Raw genomic sequence first — 22,589 nt, forward strand, 5'->3', positions numbered from 1 at the left:
CAGTTCAGAGAATCAGGGGAGGGGTGTGGATATTGTTCATCTCAAGGCTTCCAGTGCTTGTAACATCCTGGTGGGCAAACTGCTGTAAGACGGACTAGATAGGTGAGAAGCCCAGTGGGTTAAAGTCTGGCTGAACCGTTGAGCTCAAAGCAGTGCCAAGTCATGCTATAGAGGCTTATCGCTTGTGATGTGTCTCGTGTTCATACCGGGGCCATTATTGTTCAACTTATGTTCTTGTTTAACCCAATGGCTTGGGATGGAAGGGACCTTAAAGCCCATCCAGTTCCAGTCAGAAAGGATGCAGTCGAACTGGAGAGCTTTAGAGCAGGGCATTGGGATGATGGGCTCAGAATAGCTTCTGTTTGTGGACTGAATGTCTTGAAGGTCTTCAGCGCTGGAAGGAGATCACAGAATCACAGAAAGGCCAGGGTTGGAAGGGACCTCAAGGATCACGAATCTCCAACCCTCCTGCCACATGCAGGGCCACCAACCTCCACGTTTAGTGCTAAACCAGGCTGCCCAGGGCCCCATCCAACCTGGCCTTGAACATCTCCAAGGACGGGGCACCCACAGCCTCTCTGGGCAGCTGTTCCAGTACTTCACCACTCTCTGAGTAAAGAATTTCCCCCTGACTTCCGACCTCAATCTCCCCTCCCTCAGCTTAAAACCATTTCCCCTCCTCTTACGGGTATCAGCCCTTTCAAAGAGTTGATTCCCCTCCCCTCTGTAGGCTTCCTTTAGGTATTGAAAGCCTGCAGTGTGGTCACCCAGATCAGTGGGTGTTTGCTCTTTCAGCACAGGAAGTGCGAAATGCAGCTCACAAAAGGCAGGCATGTAACAAAGGGAAGAGGTGTTTGTCACCAAAAGTGCCACAGGGGTTTTTGCTTTGTTGATGGCCACCGCCAGCACCCAGTACTGAATTACAAGGACGTCTGCTCTCACTTCTTTTGGTTGCAGTTGTGGTGTTCCACAGCAGGCATTACCACTGTTTGCTAAGTACAGCATTGCTCTGGCTGGAAACTAGTTTTGGGACATCCCAGTAACCCTGTTAGTTTGACATTTGTTTAATCTGATTAACTCTGTAGGTAGGTGTTCCATAATGTATTTATAATTACATCATTCTGACTTTAAGTAGACAGAAGTGATTCAGCTTTACTCCAAAAAGTAGAGAATGCTGATGAGATTTATGGCTCTTAACATCCAGGTAGGATGTGACTCTAAGCATCAGCTGTTGTGTTCAGCAGTCCATCCAAGGACTTATGAAATCTGTGTTTTAAATTAATGACATTTTTGTAACTGTTTGAGACAGAGGCATTTACTCTTTCTTTTTTTTTTTTTGTCATTGTTGTTCCAGAGAAACTTCTTTTTGATAGGGGTTTGCATGTCCCATCTCTGAACTCAAAACAGGGACTATTTCCTTTGGTTCTGCTGCTTGTCAGCAACACATAAATCCTTTAGGAAGATTAACGGGAGGCAGTGATGTAGGCTGAAATACTGCTGGACTTAGAGGTTGAGAGGAGGGGGAAATTCCACTATGTTTTGGGCAAATGTTGTCCATGGAGCAGGTGGAGTCTGGGAACCCTGATCTTATTGTAACCTGCTTGGAGCTGAATGTGCAGAGATAAGCATCTCTCCCTGCATTCAAGATCAGTGCTTTGCTTTCGATGCAGATTCCTGATAGGTGTATCTGAGTGATACAGTTACAACAGAATGCTTTCATTTTAATTAAAAGGGGAATTACACTCCCAGGTAGAAAATCCCTGTGATGCTAAAACATTTCTTCTGATCTTTCAAAAAAGTGAATAATGAGAGTTGAACGAATGAACTTCATGCTGTCTCTGGGTAAGTGACATTCTGGTTCAGAACTCCCATTCTTAGTGTTTTTTTGTGACTTTTCCCTAATATTTTGTGTGGAAGAGTTCCCATATTGGTCTATTTTAGTTCCTGTTAACATCTCTATTCAGCCTGTAACCACATGTCATTTAATTCATAATCAGAGTATCCCGTTACAGGAGTGACCTTTGGTTTGGGCACCTAATTGTAAGCTTAATGAGTTAGTTGTCTGCACTGCTAATAATTTGTGTTTCTAAGGTTCTCATAATAGTATTGACATTTGGCAACATTGGTGAAATCAGCATGTGGAGATAACCTCACTCAGAATTCCTTCACATCTCACTGTGATTTGAGACCTAACATTTGTAGTTTGTCATCACTTGTCTATTTCAAAAATACCCAGGGTTGGTATTTTTGCTGCTGCTTTTTTGAAGGTGTGCTACAAAGAGATAATGCAGTACAGTGCAGCTTTCCTACCCTACTGGGATGCTAGCAGGGCTGTCTGCATGTGCCCTGACTTGTTGGTAGCCTTCAGATGGCCTCTCCTGCTTGAGCACTTCGGAGCTTTCTGAGCACCGCTGACTTTCTTTCCCTGCTGTTTCCCCTGAAAGCATCACTCATCATCAAAACCCTGCTTTGTGCAGCTTGGCTACATAGGTGATCATGTTCCTCTGCAAAACACGTTCACAATACCTCTCGTGACATTGATTTGACAGGAGTAGCTTTTAATTTATCTGAGCCTCATTTGTTCCTGTGCAAAACTGGTTCTTCACTGACAGCGTGTGTTTGTGCTTCTTGACTGAAAGTTGACTGATGGATTCTTCTTAACCAGACATCTTGATTTTTTTGCAATATTTTCTTTTCTCTTTCTTTTCATTCTTTACACTTTGTTTTCCATGGAGAAATCCTCCAGGTTTATTACTGTACTTATTAAGCAGTGCTTCACTATCTCTGTTTGGGATTGTGGTAGGGGTGAGAAGCTCCTCACAGCGATGCTCTCTTTAAACTTCAATGCACTAACAGCCTGAAGGAGGGGGAGCAGTGTGTGCTGATGTTAGAAAACATTTTGTGTTGAGCTATTTTTCATGTTGAAGTGAGTTCATCACGTAATATTAAGGAGTGACTGAAATTAAGTCACAGTGGAGCATTGGTAAGGAAAGTACTTGTTCTCTAAATGCATTAGAGTACTTTAAGGTTTCTAAGGTTTTAGAAAAATCTCATATTCTTGAAGCAAAACAGTTTTTCGTCTTCAAATGTACCAATATTGGATGGAGCAAGAGAAAAAGAGAAGGTGGTACAGGACTCCATACCCTGTAATTGACCACTTGTGTTCAGATGGATGCAGCTTCCTCCTGGTCTCTTTCCTTGGGATGTCCTGTAGGGCTGGTGAGTGGGAGTGGCTGTGGTGTGAGTTGTTTTTTGTCTTTAAAACAGAATCTAAAATTCTGTGAATCCAAGAGAGCTTTCTTGTTTCCACATGGATGTGTCTCTCAGTATCAGCTGGATGTTCCCAGCTTTAGATCCATTGGATCTTTCCTCTTCTCAAAGGGTAGAATGTAAATGCCAGTGCTCATGCACAGTGATCAACAGTCCTGTTATTTGATTAAATTAGAGATTTTTTGGATCTCTTTAGTTACCAGTCAAGCTTTTTTGGGCCTGCAATGGTTCCAGTGGCTCTTAGAAGCCTTTCTCAGTTTCATAGAATCATAGAATGGCTTGAGTAGAAAAGAACCTTAAAGGTCATTCAGCTGCAACCCCCTGCTGTGAGCTGGTTGCCAGCTACCAGGTCAGGCTACCCAGGCTCCATGCAGCCTTATCTTTTGTGCCTTCCTCCATATTTGTCCTAAAAATTCAGAACTAGACTCATTAAAGCTCAATGCAGGGGTAAGAAGTTAAACATTATTACCTAATAATCCATCATTTCTGATTCAGGAAGCAATGATCTCCACTGTCTGCATCTACACTGGGGGCTGAGCTTCAGTTGGGTAACATTGGCACTCACTGGTGCTGTGAAGGATGCTTCATTTCCCTTTGTGTACGAAAATTAAACTCAACTGAAACCTTCCTGTAAGGGAAGGTTGTCCTGACCTGTGCTATGTGCCCCTGTAGGGGAAGTGAGAAGTCACAGAATCATTATTTTGGAGAAGGTGTCCAAGCTCACCAAGTGCAGGCCCAGCCCATGCTCATCACACCCACAGGTGTGTCCATCAGCTCCACATCTCCGTGGTTCTTGAACACCTCCAGGGACGGTGACTCCACCACTTCCCTGGCTCTTTCCTATGTAACCCTGTTTTTAATCGTGTTCTCTCTCGTTCTAGGCTGCAAGCATGTGAAAGGCATTCTGCTATATGGACCTCCAGGCTGTGGTAAAACACTTATGGCCAGACAGATTGGCAAGATGCTGAATGCCAGAGAACCAAAAGTGGTCAACGGGCCAGAAATCCTCAATAAATACGTGGGCGAGTCTGAGGCCAACATCCGCAAGCTGTTTGCTGATGCAGAAGAGGAACAAAGAAGGGTAATGCAAACATGGATAAATAGCATGGTCAGGATGAATGTGCCTAAAGAATGCCTGGAAAGGAAGTTTGTAATCAGAAAATTGCTGCTTGCATTAAAAGACTGAGTCACAGCTTCACTTTTGATTATAGTTACTCCTTGCAAGTCACTGAATATTAGTGTTCTACAGATTCACTCATTGTTGACTCAAAGGAAGAAGAATATTGTAGAACTGGAGAAGATAGCTGAATATTGTAGAACTGGAGAAGGTAGCTGATCTTCCAGGTAGCTGTGCTGCAAACCGGCAGTTTGTTTAGCTTTCATTTTGAGGTAGTTCATTAGTGCCCATCCTGCTGTGTTTTATATTACACAGTGTGTCAGCTGTTCAGAAAGTGCTTAAAAAGCACTTGGTTTGTAAACATTTTGCTCTTTTTTTTTTTTTTTTTTTTCTTTTTCTTGTTTTATTTTGGAGAAGTCCAGTTGGAGTTAGGGCACGTAAAATAGGATGAACTTCAAATAACTTCTAAAGTTTTTGAGTTACATGAGTACATAAGTCTGCATTATAATAATGTTGTGGTGACTGTAATAATCAATACACCATTAATTTTTTCTCAGCAGAAAACTAATGGTTAAGAACTCTCTGCCTCAAAGCTAGAGAGCGTGGATCTCAAAAAGTGTGATTGGAGGCAAAGATTGTTCTTCCCAAATTTGTTCTTTTTGTCCATTACTTTAGCTGGTTACAGAAAGCCCAGTCTTTAGTTTGAAGCTGTAAAAACCTTTTTTTCCTTTGTGCTATGGTAGCCCTTCATATCACTTTATCTTGATAAGAGTTTCTGATAAAGAAAAGGTGGCATCAGGTAAGTCGGAGTTAAATATAGAGAGGCCTTTTCAGAAGGCATTAGCCAAGGGTGTTGGATCTTCTGATAGTATTTACGGCAGTTCTGCAGATTGTGGTAGTGCTTGACATTACTTTATTCTGCACAAGGTGTTTTAATGAATCAGCCAGCTTTACAGGGGAGCCCACGCAGATGTGAACAGCCTCCTTCTGTCCGCTTGTTGCAGTATGACTGGAAGCTGTGAGCTTCTTTCCTTTGCAGTAGCACACCTGTTAAAATAGACATGGTGTTGGCTGGAGGGGGGGATGGTCCTGATGACAAGTTGTGAGATTAAAAAGGTCTCCAAAAGGTTGGTATTGTAATGATTTGTGTCTGGGGCAGATTGCCAGGGACAGCACATTGGCCTAGTATTAATGTGGTCCCCACTGACCACAATGGATGTTTTAGAGGTGGAGTTTGAAGGGAAAAAGCTTCATAACATGGTCACAAAAAAAAGTATCTTGTGTTGTTACCAGCTGCAACTGCTTCACCTTGGAGTGAACCTGGAAATAAGCAGTTGTGTTCTGGTTGGCACTGAACAAATGGACTCTTCGAAACACAGAGAGCTAAGCTACATGGCAAGCTTTGTATTTCTTAGCTTCATTTCAACTTGGGATGTTTCCCACATCGGGTACATCCATCCAGTATTTCCAGCATTGGGAGCACTTGGGTTGGTTGGATGGATGCAGTCATCCCAGTTGGGTTGGTTGGATGGATGCAATCATCCCAGTTGGGTTGGTTGGATGGATGCAATCATCCCAGTTGGGTTGGTAGGATGCACCAGCCAACCCATTTTGGAGCACAGCAGGATGTTACTGGGGAGGGATCTGATGCATGCCATGTGATATCCAAATCACTTGAAGAAATCAGTGTTTCTTATTTCGCTGGCTGATCTTCTTTTGAAGTTGTGTTTTGTTAAATGGCTTTCAGTGGTGACATGTGGCACTCCTGACCTGCTTTTCTCTCCAATAGCTTGGAGCAAACAGTGGAGTTCATATCATCATTTTCGATGAGATTGATGCAATCTGCAAGCAGCGAGGCAGCATGGCGGGGAGCACTGGAGTTCATGATACCGTTGTCAACCAGCTGCTGTCTAAAATTGATGGAGTAGAGCAACTCAATAACATCCTGGTGATTGGTATGGTGGTCTTTCTTGTTATGGGGTCAGGTTGAAATTTGCTGCTCTGTTCATTGCAGGAGCAATGCGGGTTTGATCTCTATTGCCCTGATTCTAATTTAAGGCATGACTTTTCCCAGTATTTCTGAAAATGAGTCTCTTTCATCATTTTTCTTGACGCTCTTTGAGGTCTCTTGTTACCTCTATGGACTGTATTCAGGAATTGAAGTCCTGCTTAGTAAGCTCAGCTAATGCTCCTCCTGGTTTTAATTTTGCACTTAGGAATGACCAACAGACCTGACCTGATTGATGAAGCTCTGCTGAGACCAGGGAGACTGGAGGTGAAAATGGAGATTGGTAAGCAAGCTGTGCAGCTCAGTACATCAGCTCACAAGTACTTAGAATAGCAAAGCAAACACATATCATCATGGGAACAACTAACCAGGATGGTGAGGGTGCTAAACTTGGTGCAACTCACCGCATAAATTTATAAATTTATTCAGCTAATTGAAACACTGTGTTGGATTTACCAGCTGATAAGCTGTTGGCCAGATATCAGGGTCTATGCAATGGAATTGGGTAGGTGTGAGCTGGAAAATGTGAATACCTGTCATTAATTTAGAAAGGTCTTCTGTAGTTTACACACCTACCTGATACCAGCTCCAATTAAATAACAGTTATCTGGTGATTAGAATTCCTCAGGTGCCAATGTTATCTTTCCATTTGAGATCAGAATGTTCAATCAATAGTGATTATGATGGAGTGCAAAGGACGGCTGTACTTTGGTGCTCGCTTCTGTTAACAGTCCTCAGAAGGAAGTTTGAATGCACAGAAAATAGGCTGAGACTGATGGAAGGCACAGATCTTCTGTCTTGCAGTGAGAAATCCAAAGCAGTGGAGATCCGTGTTTAAAGGCTGGAAGCACAGTTTCAGATGTGCAGTTTTTGTAAGAACCCATAAAATGTTTTCCTGTTTTCTTCCACATCACTTGAATGTCGTGAAGTACTTTGTGTGCTCTGAGCTTGGCACTGAGTATTTTAAAGGTGAAAAAAAATCTCAAACTGTGGTGAGATTTATTGGAAGGACAGGCAGGGTCATCAGTATTACTGAGATGTGTTTCCTTTCAGTGACAGAAAATTAGATGAAAACTTAATTAGAGTTTGTTTATACCAAGAGGATGTTGTGCTGCTGACTTACCTTTCTTTCAAGAAAAGGCATTTTCTGTACGTTGCATTATGTGCTTTTCAGAAGGGACTTGCTAAGGAAAAAACTGGGAAATAATCAGCTACATCTGAGAAAATGAAGGCTGTATGAAAATGACAAGGTGGAAACTGTGCTTAGGGGTGCTTGGGCTGACCGGATTGCTGTTGTGTAAGGTGAATTCCTGCTATGGGAGCCTGAGAGCAATGAACTTACAGGAAACTGAACCCTGTTTCTTGGTGTAGTTTGAGGATGATGCCAAGCGATTTGCCAAGGGCAAATTTTTAAATGTTTAAATATTATATTAAACATAAGAATTTTAAAATATTCTGCTGACATGAGGGAATGGCTTATAGTGAGAAAGAGCCTTTAGACGTAGGAACCACTGAGGAGCAGGGAGGGCTTTGCTGCAGCTGTGCTGAAGCACTGGTTAACATGCACTCTGTATGACAACTCAGGTTTGCCAGATGAGAAGGGTCGATTCCAGATTCTCCATATCCACACGGTGCGGATGAGGGAGCACCAGCTGCTGGCTGAAGATGTGGACATTGCAGAACTGGCAGTGGAGACAAAAAACTTCAGTGGTGCTGAATTAGAAGGTTTAGTTCGAGCTGCTCAGTCTACTGCAATGAACAGGCATATCAAGGTTAGTCCTGTCTGTCTGCGGGGCAAAAAGAAAGAGAAGGTCGTTATTTGTGGAGTCTTTTCTTGTATATTCCAATATATAGTGGCATCTTAACATAGCTTAGATGGTTTTCATATGGACAACATCTTTTCACATCATTCTAAATTACCTCTTTCGTCTCCCAGCATCTCTGTGGCTCTTTCATAGCTCAGTGAGAATGTCTCTCAGTGTATTGTGGTGAAGACTGAAAGGCTTGGTTTAATGGACTGGATACAGGAAACAAGAGGTGGAAGTGAGAACAGTCAGTGATATTGCAGAGGTGTCTGCTGGATCTTCATAAATGATCTAGAAATAGAGAGGGAACAGTGAGATTGCAGGCTTATGACTTTTCTGTGGTCATATGGACTTGTAATCTTTTCAGCTTCCTCCATTCTAGAGGAACATCACCTTGCTTTCCCAATGTTTGCTGTGCATCTTTAACTAGAAAGGAGTTACAAGGACCATGAAATGTCAGGTTATATTAACCCAGATGCAAAACACAGTATTCAGTGGTGTTGAAGTACGAGATGATTATGAGTTCATGAAGAACGAGGCTGAAAGATGTAACCTCTCTCGTGGCCAAGAATTGGTGTGAATTACTGCAGAACAGAGCCTTTAACATCAATTGCACAGCATTGATGCATTTATTGTAAGTAAAAAATCTCTTCAGCCATGAACACGAAGAAAATAAATCTTTTTAATTTAAGCAAGAAAAATAATGTGATGTCTCTGATATTTGTATCTGTTGGAAGCATTGGTTCTTTCTACTTACGTTTCTTGTGTAGCCAGGAAAAGTTATTGTTTCCCATAATAAAAAGCAGAAAGATGAACGCTTTCTCATTTTCTTGTACTGTCTCAAAAAAAGAAAGGCATTTTCATCCCTCCACAAACAAAGCATTTTCCTTTAAATATTTAATTCCACTTCTAATTGATGCTTTTTCATTGTTTGAATTTTGCTTGATTTTGGAGGCTGATTTTGATATATTCCCTGTTGTGCCAGCATTTTGCAGTAGGAGAGAAGACAATGGTGACATATAAATATAAAAGCTGTCTCCTCCTTGACATCTCAGTAATAGATGTCTGTGTTTTCCAAATGTCAAGCAGTCACACTCTGTTTTTCTTCTCAAACACTTACACACGGTATTTCTGGGTAATCTCACTGTTTATTCTGAAGATGTCTTCAGCCAAATGATGTTTTATTCTCTGCTGTGAGTAGTGCAAAACTTAAAATATACATCATATGCCTGACCTAGATTTCAGAAGTGTATGTGAAGCTACAAATTGCATTTGGAAATCAAATGGAATTATTCTTCTGAATCATTTAAGCTCTTCTTGTAGATCATCCTAGTTAGAAGGTGGTATCTCTGAGATGTGTGTTGGAGGGGGAGTGTTTGACTCGTCCATGTAGGGAAAGATGTTAGATGTTGCTGTGCCTTCCAAGAAATGCCTTGAAATCCCATTTTTTTAACCTTGTGAACAATCAGATGATGCTCTTATACTCTCAGGATAAAACCATGAGCTGATGTAAGATGCAGGTAAGTTTCAATGAAAATTAGGCTTGTTTTGGAATCTAGAGAAATTTGTTGTGGTATAATTGGGAAGTAAAGAAATTACCAAAAGCCAGGATGTAGAATGAAAATCTTTCACCTCATCGCCAAGTAAAGTAGATTTCTGCCATGTCACCTTGCAGTTAGATGGATTGCTTTGCACAGATCGACTTCTGCCCCTTTGGTGCCTAATCCTCTTTCTGATATCTGTAACTCCATGCAGGATTCTCAGCAGACTGTACAGATGGGATTAGTCTGTAACAGTGCTTGTGTGACACTTAGTGGGAAAGTTGCTTCATATCCATGTAATTCCTGATTGCTGCCTAAGGCAATCCATGTATTTGCAGATCTAGAAATAATTGCAGAAAATGGAGCTGCTCTGTAGTGTAGAGTGGAGCCACAGTCAGTAATGCATCTGAATTTGGGAGCAGCAGAAGGAAAAGTGCTGTCTTCAGTTTAGAAAGGAGAGCAACGTGAGCTGAGCTAATTGTGGTGTGTTTATTCCAATACTGATGGTTCTGCACTGGAAAACTCAGCTTTGGTTGCACTGAGGCAAATGAAGTAGAAAGAAGTCTAATATTTACCAATCGCCTTAAAGAGTTCTGTGTGTGGAGAGGAAAATGCTTTGTTTGAAGTTGCCAAAGAAGGAGTGGGGAAACGTGGTGTTGGGTTAAACCAAACTTTAGTTTGTCTTTCTGAAAAAAGTCACAAAATGAGGGTTTTCATCCCCTTTTTGTACAGCACCCAGAACCTGCAGTCAAGTATTTCTGCAGAGTCTGAAGCGAGAGAACAATTCCTTACTTTAAAGGGAACCTACCTAATTTTTAATCTTGCCTAAGTTTAGATTCGGATTCAACAGTCCTTTTGGGTTGCAGCCCAACTGCAGCTTTGGTTCCTTGCATTGAAGTTGGTAAAGGGATCTTCTGCAGCTGTGCTGTATGTGTTTAATGTGTTTTATTACCTTCTTTAGGCCAGCAACAAAGTGGAAGTAGACATGGAGAAAGCAGAAAGCTTACGTGTGACAAGAGGAGACTTCTTTGCATCCTTGGAGAATGATATCAAACCAGTGAGTAGGCACTGTGTAATTGGATACTAGAGTCACCCAGAACAGTTAATGATGCAAGGAAGCAAATTCCTTTTGTAATTAGGAGGTTTAGCCCCATTTTTGAGAATTGTCTTTAAATGACGCAGATTCAAAACCCGTGAGCAACTTTCACTGATGAGAATTTGTGCTGAGGATGAGTGTGAAGTAAATGTTCCCTCTGTTAAAACAGGCATTCGGAACCAACCAGGAGGACTATGCAAGTTACATCATGAATGGCATTATTAAGTGGGGGGACCCAGTAACGAGGGTGTTGGATGATGGGGAGCTGCTTGTTCAGCAAACCAAGAACAGTGACCGTACTCCGCTGGTCAGCGTTCTTCTAGAAGGTAAATGTAAGAATCATGTCTGCACAAAACCAAACAGACAAAAAGACCCTTCTTTAAACTGTTCCTATCAGCTGCCCAAGTGGTGATCGGTGATTGCACTCCGGATTGATTAGGATTGGGTGTGTTAAGATGTGTCCTTGGTCTGTAAATTATGCTGGTGTGCATTCAGGCATATCATAAATTCTCTCTGTCAATATTTCCTGGGCACTCAGGTTGTTTGCTTGGTACCTGCAGACATCACATCTTTCAGAGGCATAAATGTGATTCAAAAAGGTTCTGCAGAATAGGAGGACATACTTTCTACAGTGGCCCATCCTACAAAATGTGTCATTTTCCCTTGTGGTGATTTCATGCCAAATCAGGCTGTGTGTGCTCCAATAGTTGAATTCATTTCCTTCATCTGGAGCATTGAATTGCATTGTTTTTTCTGCAAGTAGAAGAAAGGGTCATTTCTCAGATATTCAGTGAAAGAAGAAACAAGCATTTTTAAAATATCGTTCATGCTGAGCCTTATTAGGCCCATCTTCTCCCCTGATTTTTTTCTAATTGTATTTCTTTGTTTCAGGTCCCCCACACAGTGGGAAGACTGCTTTAGCAGCAAAGATAGCTGAGGAATCCAACTTCCCTTTCATCAAGATCTGTTCTCCTGATAAGATGATTGGATTTTCAGAAACAGCCAAGTGCCAGGCAATGAAGAAGGTACTTCTTTTCTACCCTTTCTTTTATGACAACCCAGCTCCATCCTGGATGAGAAAGGGACTGTCCTGTGATGGTGCTCTCTGTAGGTCCTAAATTCCTATACAGACAGTGGTTATGAAGTTGGATGAATGTTTTTTGGTACTGACACTCAGTGACTCATCCTGTGACACTTGAGTGCTTTAGCACTTAACACAAGGGTTGCTCCAAAAGTAATGTTTCCTTCCATGAAAACTCCAACATACATGAAGAGCACAGTGACACAATTTGTCAGAGCACATTCTCAGCTACAAAATACTATTTTTCAACATAGTTGCCATCTTTTAACTGTGCATTTTCACTAGTAATATGAAACTCTGTGGCAGAATCACTAATGACACAAATTCTTCCAGCTTCAGGAAATCTAAATTAGCATGCATTTATTTTGGTCAGTTGTAGTTATATTTTCAGGGTGCTTGATAGGGTAGACCCAAAAGAGAGTGAGGATCTTGCTGAAGGTAGCATGTCTCAGCGTGCAGCTCACAGGCATTTCACTCATTTGTGTACAAAAAAACTTCTTTTGCTTTGCCCCAACTGAGGAAACTCCATGTGGTCTGTTTGAATGAAGTTTGGGACTCATCTGAAAGGGAAAATGTCCTGGTTCTGTCCCAGCTGGCTCTGATGTGTGATCATCACTGACAGCGAGACAGAACTCCTGATCATCGATGAGCACTGGAGCTCTGTCTCCAACGGTGAAAGAAGGAAGGGCTCAGAGCTGCACGGGGAAAAAACAGATGCTGCCTGAATGAACAGTTTTGAGTTGGTACGATTTGGCTAAACGGGGGTTTTAACAACTTGGGGCACAGGGCAAATGCAGACAAGTTGAACTCCTTAAATCATTTCAGGTAGCCAGGTGGAAGGAAGGAGATTTAATTTACAGAAGCAAGCCAGCACTTATTTTTCTAGCTGAATTATACTGGATTAGTCATGTAAATGAGGGATGTTACTCTAAGAACAGAGGAGTAGTTCACTGCAAGACTTGCATAGTTTTTAACTTTTTCATTCTCCGTTTATTCCTCTAAATACTGCTGTGCTTACTTAGAAACAGATTGACAGTTCCTATCACAACTGTTGTGCTTTTGGTGCTTTTAGCAGTGACTCCTTTTGCTGTTTTTCAGATCTTTGATGATGCATACAAGTCCCAGCTCAGCTGTGTCGTTGTGGATGACATTGAGAGACTTCTAGGTGGGTAAGGACAGGGACCGTGTTGTCTGCCGTGAAGAAATACTGAGATACTGCAAACCAAAAATGATCTGGAACCATTTACTTTAGGAGCCTCAGGCTGCTTTTTTATACCTCTGCAACTACTTGATGGGCATTAAAATACATTTTTCATTTCAGATTATGTTCCAATCGGACCACGGTTTTCTAATCTGGTGTTGCAAGCCCTTCTTGTGCTGCTGAAGAAGGCCCCCCCCCAGGTAAGGAGGTAATCGAGGAGTGTGATGCCCTATTCCTGCCATAATTCTGACAGTGGAAGGCTTTGTGTCTTGCTGATAGCTGCTGTGCTGCCAGTGGTATTACTGCCATTGTCTCTGATTCAGTCAAGTTAATCCCAGCCCTGCTGTTCATTCAGTTAGACATTTCTAGGATAACCACAAAGGATTCAGCTTTAATTATCTCATTATTTAAAGCTGAATCTTATGAAATACTAAAGGAGGAAACAGGTTTAACCTTCACCATGTAAACTCTGAACATGCAAGCAGTCTGCCTTGATTTAAAAGGAGCAGCTCAGCTCAAATCAATTCCTGGCTCAAGCATGAGCTCCCTCCTTATTTAGAAACTGTTTTCTGAGTCGTGTCTGATTGTGAATGTTGGGGTTTTAATTTGTTCTTGATATCATCAGGTGAGTAGAGCTCAAGGTTTTACATCGTTTTCTGGCCCTGTCAATTTATGATTTCTTACTTGATGAGGTTCCAGAACACAGCAGAAGATGATGCTTCTGAAGCTTGTACTGAATGAGACAAACGGGAGCGACTCCCCCTTTTTGTTTGCCATTTTTCTTCTCATTCACTAGAATTCTGCTGTGTGTGAAAGCATCTGCATGAATAAGTAGGATTCTAGCAGGAAAACAAACTTTCAGGTTTGTGTCAGGGAAAAGTAGGGAAGCATAACCTGGGTGAAGCCTTTCTGCTTTTTGTGTCATTTTTAATATCCTGGAAGCAATCACATATACATGAGTATTCTTTTCATTAGGTGATCTGCTGAAAAGACCTTTCAAATCCAGAACTTTGAATTAAATTCTAATGCCACAGGCCCTGATGTTCCCCTTGTGACTGCCAACCTGGGAGAACAAAGGTCTTCTCCCAGACCTGCCCTCGCCATGTGAAGCATCTAATATCAGACTTGGATTCTGTTACCCTGTAGTTGGAACAGGGGCTGGCTGTGTGCAGCTGCACAGCCATTTCTGATTGTTGTAATCTCATGCACTCATTGACTTATTGCTGGATATTTCCATAGTGCCATTATTCCCGTAGATCAGAAGAGAAAAATAGAACTTGATTTGGCTCAGTAGTACGAAGTAGTTAAAATGCTACGTTTTCCATTTTATTATTGTGTCCTCTGAGTGTATTTTCCTGCCTAGCTGCACTTTTGTTGGCACTCGAGTCTCCTGAAAGCAGGATGCAGGGCTTGGAGCTTTCAGATATTTGCCAAGTTTATGCATGTTGCTGGAGATTTGTGCTCTGCAGTGTTTGAAATGCCCTTGAGGCTGAAGACTTCGGGTTGACAGCCAATATTATGGTGACTTAAGCCATAAATTGTTGGAGGGTAGAGAGTTTTCTGAGGAAATGTCACTCTCTGATTGATGCTTTTTTCTCTTTTTTTTTTTTTTTTCCTTTTAAGTGTCCACTATTGGCTACTGTGGAAATTAGGACATTGGATCAGATGGGCTTTTAGGGCTGACCTAGTTGGGTAGCTCTGATCATAGGGTTCTTCCTAAAGTGTTTTGTTTCCTGTGAGCTCTCTGCAGCAGTTGTGACGTGGGGATTTTTATTTATTTTTTTCCATAAATAACCCTGTGCATAAGATGTTGATTCATGCAGGAAAAGGCCAAGGGTTTTCTTCTTACTGTGAAAAAGATTGAATCTGGGCACAGAGACTCTCCAGGCTCTCAAGCTCAAGTGAGAAATCCACAGGGAGGGAAAACCACTGGTTAATCACTGCCCTGCCATGTTTCCCCTGGGATCTCCAGTTCCCTCGGGGAGCAATTTGTTTGGAGGTGATGGCTGGTTCCAGTGGGTTTGGTTGTAATTTGAGATGCAGATACGTGCTGTAAATGAGCATGAGCAGCATTAGTGGTGCTAACTTGCTCCACGAGGTCAAACCAATGCCAGCTTCTTGGCATTGAGACCCATTCTGGTCTCTGCCAGGGACCCAACCCCCCAACCAAAGACCCAGACCCCCAACCAGGACGTGGTTTCTGTTCATCCCCCATCAAAATGGAGCTCGCTGGAGCTGTCCCAATTCACTGCACGCAATTCATGTCGAGATGCTGGGGACACAATTCCTGTCCTCTTCTACCAACGGGCAGAGGGGGCCCAAGTATGAGCACAAGTGGTGTGGAAAGCTCAGAAATGGGAACAAGAGAGTGCTGAGGATGGCGGGCAGCAGCGTTCCAGCTGTGCGGCTCTGCCTCTCCAGCGTTGTGGCCCAGATTATGTATTCACACAGCGTTGTCACATCTCATGCAGAGTATACTTAATGTGCAGTCAGCTTCCTGCAGTCACTGTAGGCTATGTGTGTAAGGAGCATTTCTGGATGATATCTCATTAATTATGCATTGAGGTGTATGTTAAGTTGGTTGGTGAAGGCTGCTTCCTGGACTCCCCTCTTCCTATTGCGAGTGTGTTAACGTGGTGTGCGGAGGGCAAATGCTTGAACCTTCTTGTACTTTTGCAGAAGTTTTGGGAATAAACACAATTAGGCTTTACAGAAACGAGAAACGTTTCTGGGTGTGCTTTAAATTCATGACTGAGAGTTCCTCTGAGCAGTGCTTAAATAGTGGTATCTGTTACCAGCCCAAAAACACTGCATTTTGTTTAGCATCTTTTTTTTTTAAACCAATTAAAAAGCTTTTCTAAAATGGACTAAGAGAAGAAAATAAACCATGTTCTCTTGGGTCTTTCTTTCAATTGAGTGCAGGAGAAGAGGCTGGGGGGGATAGAAAGCCTGAAAAGGACTGTCGCAGCGGGGAGCCGAGCGGGAGAAAAGGACTTCTCTGAGAACTAAGCAGCAGCAGCTCCGAAAGCCGAAGCTGCTTCATCGACATGCAGAGTCACACAAGGCATGGAGACGCTCACCAGCCCCACAGAGGTTTCACATGTGCTTCCCTGCTGGTTCCTGTGAAAAGCTAACAATCGGCTCAAAGGGTGAAAGACCATTGCAGCATCCCCGCGCTAAGCTGGACATACAATTTGTGCAGTGTTATGAGATGTCGGGCTTAGTGAGATGCTCTTGAACATTCCTATGGATGCCCTTCCACTGCTCCCAGAGGCCCCCAGCCCCTTTCCTCTCCTCTGCATTTTTGCACATTTATGAAAGTTGACGGAGAAAAGGGGAGAGTAATCTCCTTGTTGGATATAATCCCATATGCATTCCTGATTCCACATCACTCAGTGCGAATTGGAAGCAGTGTGAGTCAATGGTGATCTTACATTTACACCTGTAAACCTGGGGAACTGCATTTTCTCCTGTTACATGGGAAGAATTGTTGATATCTCAAAACTTAAAAATAAAGAAGGGGTCAAAGTGAAGTGATCAGCTAACGGGTATCCAACAGAGGCACTTCAGTACCCACTGACACTTGTGTTTTGAGCTCCTCTTGCCCGGGGCTGGTGAAACGCTCTGAAATTAGGTAATTTGAGACTCTGCTGACATGTTGAGACTTCATTTGCTTGTAGCAGTCTATTACATTCTTGTATGATCTAGTTTGGTCATCAGTGCAATCATCTGGTGCCCGCTAGGAAGCGAAAATGAAGTGGAGAGAATCAATCTCATATTGCTTGAGAATGCCGTCACTTAAAATGACTTCAGTTTATGAACTTGGAGTGCCACAGCTGTCTAATTATGTCCTTTACTCATATAAATTCAGTGTAGCAGAGAGAGGGTCTGGGGTTCTCCCACTTCTAGAAGGCAGTGGGGCAAGTTATCACAGAATCACAGTATCACAGAATTGCAGGGGTTGGAAGGGACCTCCAGAGCTCATCGAGTCCAACCCCCTGCCAAAGCAGTTCCTACAGCAGGTCGCACAGGTCGGCATCCAGGCAGGTCTTGAACATCTCCAGAGAAGGAGACTCCACCACCTCCCTGGCAGCCTGTTCCAGTGCTCCTCACCTCACTGTACAGAAGTTCTTGTGCACATTGGTGCAGAACTTCCTGTGCTGCAGTTTCCAGCCGTTTCCCCTTGTCCTGTCTCCACTCACCACTGAAAACAGTCTGGCCTCGCCATTCTGCCCCCCACACCTCAGATACTGATAGACCTGGATCAGGTCCCCCCTCAGTCTCCTTTTCTCAAGGCTGAACAGCCCCAGTTCACTCAGCCTTTCCCCATAGCAGAGATGCTCCAGGCCCCTCACCATCTTGGTGGCCCTCCGCTGGACTCTTTCCAAGAGATCCTTGTCTTTTTTGTACTGGGGAGCCCAGAAGTTATGTCCCTCACTGAGGACTTCCTGATCGATGGGCCTTGGGATCCTTACTGGGCACTTTCATTACCAGAAAATGGGCAGGAGGAAACCACGCTCAGGTGCCTGCCTGTACCTTATCTGTGTTGATGGAGGAACTATTCCTAACGCTGCCCTGATAATGTCTGAAATCAAATGATCTCAAGCTGTTGGAAAGCCAAGTTCCTTCTTACTTGGTGTTACTCTGGTTACGACTGATTTTTGGAAGTTCACTTCTGTCCTGATCTTCTGTAGCCTTTGCAATGGCTATTGTAGAAATTAAGGATCAAAACACTTAGGATATCTGGAATCAGGGACGCTCCAGCAGTACATCTTAGCATCAAGAATAAGTCCAGTGATACCTTGTGGTGTATTGCCACTGCAGGGCAGTGGATGAAGTCAGCCTTTTCAGTTTGACTTCATGGCTTTGTGTGCTTCTGTGGTAGAGCCTGGGGCAAAACATTTCTGACTTGTAGGTTGTGCAGTTGTTTGCTGTGCAAGTTGCCTGAAACCTTGAAAAGTACAGGGAACTCCTGACAATTTTTGTGTTAGTAATTGGTACAGCAGAGATTACGCTTGTTGTATCGTAACCTTTTCCAGCGGTTGAAGTTCAGAGGTAGCAAGTTGAAGAAAGCTTTTGAAGAGAGCAAGGAAAAAAGAACGCTTTGGGTGGGGCAGTTAAAAACTTTTAAGCACTACTTTGCAGAGAAGCCATCTGTTCTGATGAGTTTTCTACCATTCAGTGGTTCAGGGTCTTGAGTGTGCTTAATGCAGTCATGCGATGGGTCAGCATAGAATTGTTCAAGTTGGAAGGGACCTCTAAAGGCCATCCTGCACTGGACAGGGACACCTACAGCTTGGTCAGGTGCTCAGAGCCTGACCTCTGATGTCACATAGTGCTTTTTGTTATGATGTGATTTTTGTTATGAGAAACAGCAGTTTGCACCCTCATCTCCTGCTCCACAGTGTCTGTGATTTTATGGACCTCTCCGTTTCCCTTCTTGGCCCTGTCGTTTATCAAGAGTCTTTTAGGGAAGTTATCCCATATTTCTGTGCATCTTCATTGCTTTCCTCCAACTTCTCCAGCTCAGTGCTGTATTTGACATAAGTACTTGAAATGACAAGTGTCTTTAAAGTAAGAGCATAAAAGCACTCTGATTTCACGCAGTAGAATAATTATTTCTGTTTTCCTCTTCTCCCATTCCCAGTGTTTGTATTTTGAGTAATGCTTAGCACTGGGCTAATGTTTTCACAGAAGTGGCCACAATGAGTGATTCCAGTGGCTTTCCTAAGTGGTCATAAGTCACTCAGAGTCATTCTTGTGTGTGTAGTAATTGTCTGCTGACCTGATTTACAGCAAGTTTGGGATTCATCTGAATAAATGTGGCTGTCAGCAGTTTGGTTTTCTACAGCTGAGCTAGAAAATGGGTTGCTGTGGGAGTTCAGAGTAGAGGTTGCTTTGGGTGGAGGTAAGTGTCATCTGGGCTTCGTTAGCAAAGAAGGAAGTACTGATAATGAGGTCACATGTGGACACCTGAAGTTGGAGTCGGTGAAACTTACCTAATTATATTTCTGTAGTGTTTATATCTTTTCCTGGTGGGATCTTTCAGGCTCTAATGAGCCCTCAAAATAGATTCCATTTTTATTATAACCAAGCATGCTCTTTGTCCGTGTAGAAGTTGCTCAGGTTGCATCATTCAAGAAGTTGGTTTGCAGGTTGTTATTCCCTGTTCTTAGCTACTGCCAAAAACATTACGTGTCCTTGGGTCCAGAGCAAATGCTGGAGCACTCCATAGCATTGGTTATCAAACTTCTGTGGCTCACAATCAGATGAGAGTTTCGGTGTCCCTGGAGAACTCACTTCACGTTCTTTGTCTGTAAGCAGTGGTTGAACTTCTGGGCAGCACAGTGAGAAGGGTACTTGGCCAGCCAGGTGACCTCCTGGCCCATGGGCTGTGTGTGTGCTGAATTGGAAAAGGGGCACAAAGATCACAGCTGATGAGTCCAACAGATCTTTCCATCAGCCAACATCAATCAAGTGTCTGAATCTGCATAGCAGAGTCAAACGGTGTTCCAATGGCATTTGTAAGATGGTCCAGCAGAGGTTGATTTTCGTTGGCAGTTGATGTTTTTCATTTGTTCTTAGCTCTATAAGCCCTGCTGCTGGACTTCTGGAACGTGATCCTAGATGTGTATGATTGATGCTGGCAAATTCACTTGCTGAGAGGTGTAATCTTACTATTTTTTTAGTGTTTTTACACATCCATTTTCTGTTTCTCATTCGTGGTGAGTTGAAGCATTCCAAGGATGCTTCCTCTCTTGTTTCTCCTTTCTTGACACTTGCTCTGTTGTGTGGACAGGGTCGCAAGCTCCTGATCATTGGAACCACCAGTCGCAAAGATGTCCTGCAGGAAATGGAAATGTTGAATGCTTTCAGCACCACGATCCATGTACCCAACATTGCAACAGGGGAACAGCTGATGGAAGCTTTGGAGGTGACAAAAAAATTAAAGGATGACAAATAACCTTAAAATTTGCTGGAAATGAGTGATTTTGCTGTAGATCTGCATCTTGGAACACTGTCCAACAACTTCTCTGAATTACTTGTTCATATGTAAACTAATGAAAAATGAGAGAACAGTAGATTTAGGAAAGAAGTTCCTGTGGTGGATTGAAAGATCCCACTTTTTGTACCCTTGGAAAATGAATATTGTTGAGGTACTTAAAGTGGAGGATGCCAAGCTTTCATTAATTGGAATAATGTAAAATGAAGGGGCTTTGGTGCCAAAGAAATCATAGATTCTTCACAGATTCGTGCTCTAAATGGCTTCCTGTCTATGCCATGGTGGAAATCCTAGTGGAAATCCTAGAGAATACTGAAGGATGTTTTGCCTTGTCTTGATTTATTGCGACAAATCGTGCTTCTAAGCTAGAAAATGCATTCTAGCTTCTCATTCACTTTGCCCTGTGCTAAGTAACATTGTCCCTGCTGGCGCTGTTCTGATTTCTTTCTTTCTTTTCCAGCTCCTGGGTAACTTTAAAGATAAGGAACGCAGCACCATTGCACAGAACGTCAAAGGGAAATCTGTTTGGATCGGTATCAAGAAGCTGCTGATGCTGATAGAAATGTCATTACAAGTAAGAATTTTTCTGATCCAGGCAGGACTGGAGTAAATGTAGCAGTCTCAGAGGTTCCCAGTTGTCTGCAGACTCCTACTTTGAGAGTCTTTGAATAGGTTTAATTGGGAGAAGAGCTTCAGTGAGAAGAAATTCTCTGAACAAAGGAATCGCCAGGTCTTGGTCTGGGGAGAGATCTTTAAAACCACAGTGCCCATGGGCTGTTTGAGCTGCTCTTCAGAGACAGCGTCTGGCAGCGGGAGGGATTGGATTAACTCACTTTTCATGGAATTTCTTCTTTACAGTCAGCATGTTAAGATTGCAGATAGCAATCGCTTAGGATTTTTATTACTTTTTTAAAAAGAAAAGGTGCCTGTGCAGGTGTATGTGCCTCTTCCCTAAAGAAGATAAATCTGTCAGGCTGTTCAGCTGCTCTCCTCTTTATTTTCCACTTTCAGCACTTTAAAGAAAATAATTGCAGAGGGCAGAAATATGCAGTTCTTAACCCTCCCCCGCACCCATCACCCATGCCTGCAAGCAGCCATCAAGCTGCTGCTCGACAGTGTGTGCATGCTGAAAATGAGAGGGTGTAGCGTGCAGCCCTAATCCTCTGCACTGACATTTCAGCGCCCTTCTGAGTCCTCCCCCCTCCCAACACGCTCTCCTTTCACATCAAATGGATTTAGTGCAGCTGAGTGAACTGTCCTTAGATCTTCCTAGGAGAGGCTGAGCATAAGCTAAGAGGCATGTAGTTCAGCAGCATATAAGTCATGTATCCCTCTGTTCACTATTCACAATTCTGTTAAAACTTGCACAGCACTGAGGATATGCTCTGACTGGATGTCACCTCGGGGAATAAAGTCATTTATCTAGATTACTTTTTCTTCTTCTTCCTTGGCTTTTAATTCCATACCTACAGGCAAGTCGGTAAGTCATTGCTCACATGTATTAAATGTATTTAAGGGGTGCAGGCCTTCAGGGACTCTGCTGCAGCCCGTTTCAGTTCACCTCCACAATGGGTTCCTTCTTCTGATGCAGGATGTTTTCTGTTGCTGCTCTGACCTGAAGTGTTGGTTCTTGTCAGAACTGAAGGTTACAGCTAAGTCAGTTATGGGTGAAAGTGCTCACCCAGACTTATCCGTGGCCTGGCACCGTGGGTGCACACCTATGATAGTGTGACAGGGAGTCTGCATGCTGCTGTACACTGTGCAGAGTGGAACTGTGCATTTTTTAACCAGATAACCATCATTGCTGACAAGTCTGTGACCAGACAGGCTGGGAGAAGTTGGGCAGAACTGTGACCCTGTTTGTGCCCTTCCTAACAAGTGACTCTGGGCATCAGCATGGATGTCTGATGAACGGCCTGTGTTTCTGCACATAGATGGCTGGTAGCAATGTGACTTACAGTCTGCACCCAAACTGAATGTAATAACCCATGGAAGCTAAATGCAGGGATGTTCTATTGCAAAATATTGGAGCTGTTCGCATGGTTCCATCTGCAGAATTGCTGTAAATACAGGTCAGCAATGCAGGCTGTCATTAAAGAGAAGAATATTGCTGCAGTGTCTAATTTGACTTGCTTTACTTGCTTTACAGTAGTGTGGAATTCTATCAGATGAGATATTCTGATCCTTTTTATTTCCCACCAGGCTAGAATAGAGCTTTTTAAAAAAGCTTCAATCAGAAATAAGAGATCCTTAAAAATGCCAAGTGATGAACACTGTTTCCCAAAATGCAGGTGATTGGATCCCACAGTGAATGAATTCTCTGCAAGAAAACCATGCACCCAACTTCCTTCTCTGCAGTCCCTCAGTCTGTGTTTTGTTTTACTGGATGAGTAAACCCAGCATGTTCTTTTTGTAGCTATTCTTACCCTGTTTAGGGTTGAAATGATTTTAGTTTGTTTTCAATTTA

At 42.9% G+C, this 22,589-nt stretch overlaps 1 protein-coding gene across 1 annotated transcript in view; it reads left to right on the plus strand.

The window, feature by feature from the left end:
- NSF (N-ethylmaleimide sensitive factor, vesicle fusing ATPase) overlaps window positions 1-22,589 on the plus strand; it is a 55,523-nt gene that overhangs the window by 27,373 nt on the left and 5,561 nt on the right. The window contains exons 9-19 of the mRNA XM_052699524.1: window positions 4,152-4,351; window positions 6,177-6,342; window positions 6,604-6,678; window positions 7,980-8,167; window positions 10,703-10,798; window positions 11,007-11,163; window positions 11,729-11,862; window positions 13,017-13,083; window positions 13,240-13,319; window positions 19,919-20,053; window positions 20,583-20,696. Coding sequence (XP_052555484.1) covers window positions 4,152-4,351; window positions 6,177-6,342; window positions 6,604-6,678; window positions 7,980-8,167; window positions 10,703-10,798; window positions 11,007-11,163; window positions 11,729-11,862; window positions 13,017-13,083; window positions 13,240-13,319; window positions 19,919-20,053; window positions 20,583-20,696 — 1,412 coding nt within the window. The remainder of the gene's footprint in view (window positions 1-4,151; window positions 4,352-6,176; window positions 6,343-6,603; window positions 6,679-7,979; window positions 8,168-10,702; window positions 10,799-11,006; window positions 11,164-11,728; window positions 11,863-13,016; window positions 13,084-13,239; window positions 13,320-19,918; window positions 20,054-20,582; window positions 20,697-22,589) is intronic.

This window comes from Tympanuchus pallidicinctus, unplaced genomic scaffold, assembly GCF_026119805.1.
Source record: "Tympanuchus pallidicinctus isolate F22 unplaced genomic scaffold, pur_lepc_1.0 scaffold37, whole genome shotgun sequence".
NCBI lineage: Eukaryota > Metazoa > Chordata > Aves > Galliformes > Phasianidae > Tympanuchus > Tympanuchus pallidicinctus.